General features: G+C 37.4%; 1 protein-coding gene and 1 long non-coding RNA gene across 3 annotated transcripts in view; one reads left to right on the top strand and one right to left on the bottom strand.

Annotated features, from left to right (window-relative positions):
- LOC309617580 overlaps positions 1-12332 on the bottom strand; it is a 548498-nt gene that overhangs the window by 294779 nt on the left and 241387 nt on the right. The window lies entirely within an intron of this gene.
- HYDIN (HYDIN axonemal central pair apparatus protein) overlaps positions 1-12332 on the top strand; it is a 441132-nt gene that overhangs the window by 189121 nt on the left and 239679 nt on the right. For both annotated transcript variants that reach the window (XM_082369752.1, XM_082369751.1), the window contains exon 13: positions 6969-7192. In XM_082369752.1, coding sequence (XP_082225878.1) covers positions 6969-7192 — 224 coding nt within the window. The remainder of the gene's footprint in view (positions 1-6968; positions 7193-12332) is intronic.

Genomic DNA, 12332 nt, shown 5'->3' with positions numbered 1-12332 from the left:
GGTCGTATGGTACTTCTATTTTTAGTTTTTTAAGGAACCTCCATACTGTTCTCCATAGTGGCTGTATCAATTTATATTCCCACCAACAGTGAAAGAGGGTTCCCTTACTCCACATCCTCTCCAGCCTTTATTGTTTGTAGATTTTTTGATGATGGCCATTCTGACTAGTGTGAGCTGACACCTCATTGTAGTTTTGATTTGCATTTTTCTGATGACTAGTGATGTTGAGCATCCTTTCATGTGTTTGTTGACAATCTGTATATCTTATTTGGAGAAATGTCTACTTAGGTCTTCTGCCCATTTTTGGATTGGGTTGTTTGTTTTTTTGATATTGAGCTTCATGAGCTGCTTGTAAATTTTGAAGATTAATACTTTGTCAGTTACTTCATTTGCAAATATTTTCTCCCATTCTGAGGGTTGTCTTTTCATCTTGTTTATGGTTTCCTTTGCTGTGCAAAAGCTTTTAAGTTTCATTAGGTCCCATTTGTTTATTTTTGTTTTTATTTCCATTTCTCTAGGAGGTGGGTCAAAAAGGATCTTGCTGTGATTTATGTCATAGAGTGTTCTGCTGATGTTTTCCTCTAAGAATTTTATAGTGTCTGGCCTTACATTTAGGTCTTTCATCCATTTTGAGTTTATTTTTGTGTATGGTGTTAGGGAGTGTTCTAATTTCACTCTTGTCCATGTAGCTGTCCAGTTTTCCCAGCACCACTTATTGAAGAGGCTGGCTTTTCTCCATTGTTATCTTCTTGCCTCCTTTATCAAAGATAAGGTGACCATATGTGTGTGGGTTTATCTCTGGGCTACCTATCCTGTTCCATTGATCTATATTTCTGTTTTTGTGCCTGTACCATACTGTCTTGATTACTGTAGCTTTGTAATATAGTCTGAAGTCAGGGAACCTGATTCCTCCAGCTCCGTTTTTCTTTCTGAAGATTGCTTTGGCTATTTGGGGTCTTTTGTGTTTCCATACAAATTGTGAAATTTTTTGTTGTAGTTCTGTGAAAAATGCCATTGGTAGTTAGACAGGGATTGCATTGAATCTGTAGATGGCTTTGGGTAGTATAGTCATTTTCACAATGTTGATTCTTCCAATCCAAGAACATGGTGTATCTCTCCATCTGTTTATATCATCTTTAATTTCTTTCATCAGTGTCTTATAGTTTTCTGCATACAGGTCTTTTGTCTCCTTAGGTAGGTTTATTCCTAGGTATTTTATTCTTTTTGTTGCAGTGGTAAATGGGAGTGTTTTCCTAGTTTCTCTTTCAGATTTTTCATCACTGGTGTATAGGAATGCAAGGGATTTCTGTGCATTAGTTTTGTATCCTGCTACTTTACCAATTTCGTTGATTAGCTCTAGCAGTTTTCTAGTAGTGTCTTTAGGATTCTCTATGTAGAGTATCATGTCATCTGCAAACAGTAACAGCTTTACTTCTTCCTTTCCAATTTGGATTCCTTTTATTTCTTTTTCTCCTCTGATTGCTGTGGCTAAAACTTCCAAAACTATGTTGAATAATAGTGATGAGAGTGGGCAACCTTGTCTTGTTCCTGATCTTAGTGGAAATGGTTTCAGTTTTTCACCACTGAGAACAATGTTGGCTGTGGGTTTGTCATATATGGCCTTTATTATGTTGAGGTACATTCCCTCTGTGCCTACTTTGTGGAGGGTTTTTATCATAAATGGGTGTTGAATTTTGTCGAAAGCTTTTTCTGCATTTATTGAGATAATCATACGGTTTTTATCCTTCAGTTTGTTAATATGGTGTATCACATTGATTGATTTGCGTACGTTGAAGAATCCTTGCATCCTGGGATAAACCCCACTTGATCATGGTGTATGATCCTTTTCATGTGCTGTTGGATTCTGTTTGCTAGTATTTTGTTGAGGATTCTTGCATCTGTGTTCATCAGTGATATTGGCCTGTAGTTTTCTTTCTTTGTGACATCTTTATCTGGTTTTGTTATCAGGGTGATGGTGGCCTCATAGAATGAGTTTGGGAGTGTTCCTCCCCCTGCTATATTTTGGAAGAAGTTGAGACAGCTAGGTGTTAACTCTTCTATAAATGTTTGCTAGAATTCGCCTGTGAAGCCATCTGGTCCTGGGCTTTTGTTTGTTAGAAGATTTTTAATCACAGTCTTAATTTCAGTGCTTGTGTTTGGTCTGTTTATATTTTCTATATCTTCCTGGTTCAGTCTCGGAAGGTTGTGCTTATCTAAGAATTTGTCCATTTCTTCCAGGTTGTCCATTTTATTGGCATATACTTGCTTGTAGTAACCTCTCATGATCCTTTGTATTTCTGCAGTGTCAGTTGTTGCTTCTCCTTTTTCATTTCTAATTCTGTTGATCTGAGTCTTCTCCCTTTTTTTCTTGATGAGTCTGGCTAATGGTTTATCAATTTTGTTTATCTTCTCAAAGAACCAGCTTTTAGTTTTATTGATCTTTGCTATTATTTCCTTCATTTCTTTTTCATTTATTTCTGATCTGATCTTTATGATTTCTTTCCTTCTGCTAACTTTGGGGGTTTTTTGTTCTTCTTTCTCTAATTGCTTTAGGTGTAAGGTTAGGTTGTTTATTTGAGATGTTTCTTGTTTCTTGAGGTAGGATTGTATTGCTATAAACTTCCCTCTTAGAACTGCTTTTGCTGCATCCCATAGGTCTTGGGTGGTCGTGTTTTCATTGTCATTTCTTCCTAGGTGTTTTTTGATTTCTTCTTTGATTTCTTTAGTGATCTCTTGGTTATTTAGTAGTGTATTGTTTAGCCTCCATGTGTTTGTATTTTTTTACAGATTTTTTCCTCTAATTGGTATCTAGTCTCATAGCATTGTGGTTGGAAATGATACTTGATATGATTTCAGTTTTCTTAACTTTACCAAGCCTTGATTTGTGACCCAAGATACGATCTATCCTGGAGAATGTTCCATGAGCACTTGAGAAGAAAGTGTATTCTGTTGTTTTAGGATGGAATGTCCTATAAATATCAATTAAGTCCATCTTGTTTAATGTACCATTTAAAGCTTGTGTTTCCTTATTTATTTTCAATTTCGATGATCTGTCCGTTGTTGAAAGTGGGGTGTTAAAGTCCCCTACTATGATTGTGTCACTGTCGAGTTCCCCTTTTATGGTTGTTAGCATTTGTCTTATGTATTGAGGTGCTCCTATGTTGGGTGCATAAATATTTACAATTGTTATATCTTCTTGGATTGATCCCTTGAACAGTCTGTAGTGTCCTTCTTTGTTTCTTGTAATAGCCTTTATTTTAAAGTCTCTTTTGTCTGATCTGAGAATTGCTACTCCAGCTTCCTTTTGATTTCCATTTGCATGGAATATCTTTTTCCATCCCCTCACTTTCAGTCTGTATGTGTTCCCAGGTCTGAAGTGGGTCTCTTGTAGACAGCATATATACGGGTCTTGTTTTTGTATCCATTCAGCCAGTCTGTGTCTTTTGGTTGGAGCATTTAATCCTTTTACATTTAAGGTAGTTATCGATATGTATGTTCCTATTACCATTTTCTTAATTGTTTTGGGTTTGTTATTGTAGGTGTTTTCCTTCTCTTGTGTGTTCCCTTAGCATTTGTTGTAAAGCTGGTTTGGTGGTGCTGAATTCTCTTAGCTTTTGCTTGTCTGTAAAAGTTTTAATTTCTCCGTCAAATCTGCATGAGATCCTTGCTGGGTAGAGTAATCTTGGTTGTAGGTTTTTCCCTTTCATCACTTTAAATATGTCCTGCCACTCCCTTCTGGCTTGCAGAGTTTCCGCTGAAAGATTAGCTTTTAACCTTATGGGGATTCCCTTGTATGTTATTTGTTGTTTTTCCCTTGCTGCTTTTAATATTTTTTCTTTGTATTTAATTTTTGATAGTTTGATTAATATGTGTCTTGGTGTGTTTCTCCTTGGATTTATCCTGTATGGGACTCTCTGTGCTTCCTGGACTTGATTGACTATTTCCTTTCCCATATTAGGGAAGTTTTCAACTATAATCTCTTTAAATATTTTCTCAGTCCCTTTCTTTTTCTCTTCTTCTTCTGGGACCCCTATAATTCGAATGTTGGTGCGTTTAATATTGTCCCAGAGGTCTCTGAGACTGTCCTCAATTCTTTTCATTCTTTTTTCCTTATTATGCTCTATGGTAGTTATTTCCACTATTTTATCTTCCAGGTCACTTATCCGTTCTTCTGCCTCAGTTATTCTGCTATTGATTCCTTCTAGAGAATTTTTAATTTCATTTATTGTGTTGTTCATCATTGTTTGTTTGCTCTTTAGTTCTTCTAGGTCCTTGTTAAACGTTTCTTGTATTTTCTCCATTCTATTTCCAAGATTTTGGATCATCTTTACTATCATTACTCTGAATTCTTTTTCAGGTAGACTGTCTATTTCCTCTTCATTTGTTTGGTCTGGTGGGTTTTTACCTTGCTCCTTCATCTGCAGTGTGTTTCTCTGTCTTCTCATTTTGCTTAACTTACTGTGTTTGGGGTCTTCTTTTTGCAGGCTGCAGGTTTGTAGTTCTTGTTGTTTTTGGTGTCTGCCCCCAGTGGCTAAGTTTGGTTCAGTGGGTTGTGTAGGCTTCCTGGTGGAGGGGACTGGTGCCTGCGTTCTGGTGGATGAGACTGGATCTTGTCTTTCTGGTGGGCAGGACCGTGTCCAGTGGTGTGTTTTTGGGTGTCTGTGACCTTATTATGATTTTAGGCAGCCTCTCTGCTAATGGGTGGGGTTGTGTTACTGCCTTGCTAGTTGTTTGGCATAGAGTGTCCAGCACTGTAGCTTGCTGGTCGTTGAGTTGAGCTGGGTCTTAGCATTGAGATGGAGATCTCTGGAAGAGCTTTCACTGTTTGATATTACATGGAGCCGGGAGGTCTCTGGTGGACCAGTGTCCTGAACTCGGCTCTCCCATCTTAGAGGCACAGGCCTGACACCCAGCTGGAGCACCAAGACCCTGTCAGCTATACGGCGAACAAGATGCACTGTGGTGCTTGGCCCCAGGTGGCAACTACGGCTGCTGCCCGGGTTCCCTGGTTTATCAGTAATACTTACACATTACAGATGGGGAAATGGACACAGAGAAGCCAAGCAGGTTCTGCAAGGTCACACAGCTAGTCACGTCAGTGGAAAAGCTGGGATTTGAACCCAGGCATTTGGCTTCTGAGACCCTGGTCATAATCACTTTTCTGCATGGTCTTTTTAAAAGGAATAAAGGATGAAGCATAACTCCTATGACCAGGGAACACAGGATGAGGGAGATGGGAAATAAATGTAAAAAGATGAACAACATATCAAGTAACACTTAGTTATGTACCTCTTTTGGTACATCATCCGTCTTCTCTTGGCAGGAGTGGTTGTCTTCCTTTGCAGGAGCCCCTGACTGTATCCTACTTATGCTCTTGATTCCTTCTTGTCTGCTCCTGAGGAGGCAACCTGATCTAGTGGACCCCCTACATCCACCCAGACCCTATTACCTTGGTTACCTAGTCCCCTTTTCTTATTACAAAAACAAACATCTAGGCTGGGCCTTAAGTGTGCATTATGTCATTTAATAGTATAAATAGACTAAGTCTCACCTACCATACCTTCCTGCAGCTTTGCCACCCCCATTTTCTCTTTTTTACCACTAATCTTCTCAAAACAGGAATCAAGAATAGTCAACCACTATTTCCTCTGCACCTACTCACTCCCTAAACATTTGTACTCTGGATTCTACAGTCACACTCTATTGAAATTACTTTCTTCTTCAAGGGCAGGGATGGCCTCTAATTAAAAATAAAAAATCTATAGAATTTTCTCAAAGCTTATTCTCCTTAACCTCTATCCCCGTTCAACCCCTTTTGGAAGTTGTCTCTTGGCTTTCTCGGTTCCTGACATGCCCCCCATACTTTTCTGAATCTTTCTTCATCACCTCCTCTTTTTTCCCTCCAGTGCCTTGATGTAGGTTGAAGGCACTTTCTAAGTAGAGAGAATGACTGTTCACCCATTCAGGTGTAAGCGTTGGCAAGGAATAGAGATTGTGTTCTAGAAGCCGAGGAATAGGACTGTGTGTCTATAGTAGAAGTTCATGGATGGACTTGTGGAAAGTGACAGTGGGAGTGGTAGACGGACCCGGCTGTGGAGGCCTCTGAATGCCACGCGTGAGCTTTGTACACACACCTCATGTGCAATCAAATATGGGCAATGACTTGGTTCCAGAACATTAGTATATAGGAATAAAACTTTTCTGTATGGGACTTCCCTGGCGGTCCAGTGGTTAAGACTCCATGCTTCCACTGTTGGGGGGACACGGGTTCCATCCCTGGTCGGGAAATTAAGATGCCTCACACAGCACTGCACAGCCAAAAAAAACCAAAACCAGACAAATGAACAAAAAACTTTTCTGTAGTAAAACAATGGCTCACATAAGCATCCCAAAACAGTTATCCATCCATTACAGTTTGAGATGAAAATATCACAATAGGATGAAATCTAATGGTACAACAAAGAGAATCCTTGCAATCTGGAATCCACAATAATAGCTCATTCTACATTCTTCAAGCTACATTATAAACATAGGCTTAGATAGTTCTTGATCCTCTATTCTAACTTGCTTTTTATTTTTCAGCATGCCACTTAATCCCAGCCTTCTCATGTGTATAAGAGAAAGACCTACCTTCCCTTGGTTACTTCAGAGATAGAATCAAAAAAACAAAAAGGTCTTTTAAGGTTCTTCTTCAATAGATGTGATTATGATCAATCTTTATAGCATGAATATAATGCATATGACTAACTCTATTTTAAAGAGGAGATAAAAACACTTTCTGTTTCTGATAAAAATTACTTTCTGGCTTGGGATTCCTGTCTTCAAACATTCAAGACAGAAGACTGCTTATTTTTCCCCTGGAGTTTTTCTGTGGTTCTACTTCCTGCAGCTGTCTCTGTGTTGGTGCTTATATGAAAATAAATCAGAGGCCCATTGCCTACCTTTTCATTCTTGTCTTTTTGATATAGGCAGTACTATCCAACAAAGGCAGCATTGATGCCCTCTTCAACATGATCCCTCCAACTTCGGCTGTGGGGACCTGCTTTGTTTTCAGTCCCAAGGAAGGTATCATCGAACCAAGTGGGGTCCAGGCTGTCCAGATCTCCTTCAGTTCTTCCATCTTGGGACACTTTGAAGAAGAGTTCCTGGTCAATGTCAATGGATCACCAGAGCCTGTGAAATTGACCATTATGTAAGTTAATTCTACAGGTAATGTGGAAACTGAAGTTTTTACCTAATGCTTTCTTAAACTTCAAAATTAGAGCACTTTACAAATTAATGGAGAATTACTAGGTTGCCAAAATATTTATTTATTTTTTTGTCAACAATATTGATATCTGTCTGAAAGTAGCAACAATTTGATTCCCTACTGTTTACTTTTTACTGTTACAGAAGTAAAATGTAAAAATAAAATCCTTTCATAAACTTACTTTAAAAAACCAAAACTAGATCATGTCTTGAATGTCCATAACTGTCTTTGTTGATATGACCACATCAACATACTGGGGTGTTTTAAATTTCCACCAGTGTTTCTCTAGTGAACGTGTTTAACTTATTACTGTAGTATGGATGCATATGGTATTTTGGAATCTAGTTTTTCTGTAAGCTGTAACCTTATAAAATAAGAACTTAAACAATATATTAGTTTCTACTTACTCTCTGTTTTAGTATGTTTAGGGAAAGTAGGTTATTAACACCTGGATAAAATCATCTCCTATAATTAAGCTCTAACTGTTATCACAGTTTCTCTAAACCTGCATCTCTTGTTTTTATTTTAAGGAAATTCTTTAAGTGCTCTTAACCTTTAATGTCTCCAGGAATTATAAAAGTCTACTTATAGTGTCAGTCAGTCAAGGCTAGACACTTGCAGCTTTTGTGCTAGATGTCTTTTGATGGCTTCTCTAGCTGCTTTGTTTGTCCTCAGGTTTTAAAGAGAAGTTCTCTGTGACCAACCCATTGGGCAGATCTATAGCTTTAGTTCCTGGTGCTTAAAAAGATCATATCTTCAGAATAGATTGCAGATTCTATTTAGATTCCCACAGCAACAGGTTGTTAATTACCATGGTAGTCTCTCTTATTATGGGTCAGTAGCCTAGCAGGACCTCACTCCATCTACAGCTGAGGTCTCCCTTGTGGCCTGGAGATAACATAGAAAAGAGACAGACATATTTCCTAGGCCTGAAGGGTCCTGGGAAAACTTATTGATCTTGTGATACCTACTAGAAATTTAGAATCTTAAGATTGACTCCAAGGCGATTACCACTTCTTCTCAATTCTTCCACCTAAGTATCTCTGTTCTAGGGTGAATTACATCCTCCCAAAATTCATATGTTGAAGTCCTAACACTCAGTGCCTCAGAATGTGACTGCATTTGGAGATAAGACTTTTAAAGAAGTAATTAAGGTAAAATGAGGTCATATGGGTGGGCCCTAATCTAATAAGAATGGTGTCCTTGTAAGAAGAGGACGACATTAGGACAGATACACAAACAGGAAAAGACTGTGGGAAGACATGGGGAGAAGGTACCCATCTACAAGTTAAGAAGGGAGTTCCTCAGAAGAAACCAACCCTGCCAACACACTGATCTTGGACTTCCAGCCTACAGAACTGTGAGGAAATAAATTTCTGTTGTTTAAACCACCGAGTCTCTAATACTTTATGACAGTCCTAGGAAATGAATACAACCCCTAACAAGTAAGGAGAGTGAGTGCATGTGCCTCAGGTGTTCTGTGGCATGGCTAAGACAGCCTACCACAGTCATAAACTCTTTAAAACGATCTCAAGACTTATCTGAAACATTCACAATGCATTTACATTCTTTTCCATAATGCATCTGTGTTTGTGCTAAAAGAAAAAATTGGAGTAGCTTTCCAGATATTTGAATAACACTGACTCTTAAGAAGATGTATCATGCTTATCCTGGCCCAAGATTTACCTCCTTCAGGGATGTGCAGAATATGAGAAGAACAGGAGTACTTTTTCACATTATGTAAACTTTAACCCACCTCCCACCTCCATAACAATTCACATCTCATGACAAACAGTGGAGGTAGTTATCTGGAGAAGCAGGAAGAGCAAACTTGCAAGTGCAACCTTGTCTATCATTCAGAGATCATCTGGCCCCTTAGCCCCCTTGTTAAGTTCCAGAAGATCAGCTCTTGAAAGCCCCCAACTGAATCAAGGCTTTCTGACTTCTTGGCACCAGGAAATATTGTTCAGAATCATGAGTACCCTCCTCAACATCCAGCATCATAGACAGGCCTCCATACAAAAGTGGGAAAGATAAAAATCTTAAAACTCTGCTCTTATAAACATTTAAGGTAAAAGGAAAATATTCCTATCTATAGGCAAGAAAGAATAGGATGTTAAAGGACCATAATTTTACTTTTCATGCAGGCAAAGAAAAATCAAACTGCTGGCTGAGACAGGCTAACTGTCCTTCAAGTTGGATAAAAAAGCCCATCCCAATTTCATCCAGTCATTCCACATTTTAAGTTTAGCCTAATAATTAATATTGTATCTAACTATCAACATGCACACATTGCTACTGTGTTTAGAAAAAAAAAACATGTATTTTGGATATTTGTTTAATAAACTCTTAATGAGCACCTCCTACCTGCAAGGTTGTATATTAGGTGCAGTGACTGGTGAATTTGGGTTTGGTAGACATTCCTGTTACTTGAATCCTATCGTCTTACCCTGTGACTCTGTGAATTATTTATCCAAATTCAGGATGTGATTGCCCATTTCCTAAATTATTTCCTAAACTAACCAAAAATATGGTAAAAGAGATGACAAGGGAATTAAAAGGCTATACTAGAAAATATCCATTTAACTCAAAGGAAGGCAATAGTGAAAGAATAGAAGAACTGAGAAAACATTAAGACATGTAGAAAACAAATAGAGAAAAGGAAGAAGGAATCCTAATTTATCATTTGTTATATTAACTATAAATATATTTAACACTTAAATTAAAAGGCAGAGATTAGCAGAATAGACTTTAAAAACACACATACAAAATATGATCCAACTTTTTGCTGTCTACAAGAGACACACTTTAGATCTGAAAGTATGAATAGGTTCAAACTTTTTTAAACGGATGGAAAAAGATACCCTGCAAACACTAACCAAAAGAAAGCTGGAGTGGCTATACCAATATCTAAATAAACTTTAGAACAAAAATTGTTACAAAGACAAAGAAGAACATTTTACAATAATAGTCAGTCCATCAAGAAGATACAACAATTATAAACATCGATGCACTTAACAGCAGATCCCCAAAATACATGAAGCGAAAGCTTACAGAACTGAAGAGAGAAATAGGTAATTGAACAGTAGTAGTTGGAGATGTCACTACCCTACTTTCAACAATGGATAGAACAACTAGGCAGAACATCATAAAGGAAATAGAAGAGCTGAACAATACCATAAACCAACTGGACCTAACAGATACCTGTAGAACCCAACAAGTGCACTTGGAACATTTTCCAGAATACACCATGTGTTAAGCCATAAAACAAGTCTCAATAAATTTTAAATAATTTGAATCATAGAGAGTGTGTTCTTCAACTAGAAAGAACTGAATGAAAAATAAAAAATAGAAGGAAATCTGGAGAATTTACAAATATGTGGAAATTAAAAAACACTCCTAAATTACCAATAGGTTAAAGAAGAAATTACAACAGAAATTTTAAAATACTTTGAGATAAATGAAAACAAGACACAATATACCAAAACTTATGAGATGTGGTAAAAGTAGCGCTTAGAGGGAAACTGATAGCTGTAAGTGCCTGTATTTAAAAAGAAGAAAGATTTCAAATCAATAACCTAAATTGCTACCTTAAGAAACTTGAAAAAGAAGAGCTAACTAAATCCAAAGCAAGCACAAGGAAGGAAGTAATAAAGATTAGAGTGGAAATTAATGAAATAAAGAAAAACAATAGAGAAAATTAATAAAACTGAAAGTTGTTTCTGCTCAACATTGTACTTGGAGGTTCTATCCAAGGCAATTAGGCAAGAAAAAGAAATAAAAGGCATTCAGGTTGGAAATGAAGAAGTAAAACTATCTCTCTTTGCAGATGACATGATATTATATATAGAATATCTTAAGGAATCCACCAAAAAACTATAGAGCTAACGAATGAGTTCAGAACAATTGCAGGATATAGAATCAATGTACAAAAATCAATTGTATTTCTAGACAGTAGCAATGAAAATTCAAAAATGAAATTAAGAAAATTCCATTTACAATAGGTTCAAAAAAAATGATAAAGTTGGGAATAAATTTAACAAAAAAAGTGTAAGACTTGTACATTGAAAACTACAGAACATCATTGAAAGGAATTTAAAAGAAGACCTAAATAAGTGAAAAGACATCTGTTTTCATGAATTGGAAGACTCAATATTAACCTAAGATGGCAGTATTTCCCAAAATGATGTATAGATTCAACATGATTCTGTCAAAATTTCAGCTGCCCTTTCTGTGGTAATTGATGAGCTGATACTAAACTTTATATGGCAATGCAAGAATCCCAGAATAGCCAAAACAATTTAAAAAAATAAGAACAAATTTGGAGGACTTACACTTCCCAGTTCAAAACTTACTGTAGTTTTGATACAGTTATCAAGAATGTGTTGTACTGGCATAAAGATAGACATATAGATCAATGGCATAGAATTGAGAGTCCAAAAATAAATTCACACAGTTATGGTCAATTTATTTTTATCAAGAGTATAAGACAATTCAATGGGAAAAAGGATAGTTTTTTCAACCGGTGCTGCTGGAACAACTGGATATCCACACACAAAAGGATAAAGTTGGACCCCGCCCCGCAAACCTCAGACCATATACAAAATTAACATAATATGGGCCAAAGACCCAAATGTAACAACTAAAACTATACAACTGTTTAAATAAAACATAAGTGCAAGTATGCATGACCTTGGATTAGGCAAATGTTTCTTTTTTTTTTTTTTTTTGTAAATTTATTTATAAATTTGGGTCTTCGTTTCTGTGCGAGGGCTTCCTCTAGTTGCGGCAAGCGGGGGCCACTCTTCATCGCGGTGCGTGGGCCTCTCACTGTCGCGGCCTCTCTTGTTGCGGAGCACAGGCTCCAGACGCACAGGCTCAGTAGTTGTGGCTCACGGGGCTAGTTGCTCCGCGGCATGTGGGATCCTCCCAGACCAGGGCTCGAACCCGTGTCCCCTGCATTGGCAGGCGGACTCCCAACCACTGTGTCACCAGGGAAGCCCAGGCAAATGTTTCTTAAAGATGACACCTAAGTATAAGCAATCAAAGAAAAAATAAATAAATTAGACTTCATCAAAATTTA

This window comes from Balaenoptera borealis (assembly GCF_965194805.1).
Source record: "Balaenoptera borealis genome assembly, chromosome: 19".
Taxonomy (NCBI): Eukaryota; Metazoa; Chordata; class Mammalia; order Artiodactyla; family Balaenopteridae; genus Balaenoptera; species Balaenoptera borealis.
This window is presented reverse-complemented; position numbering and strand designations above follow the sequence as displayed.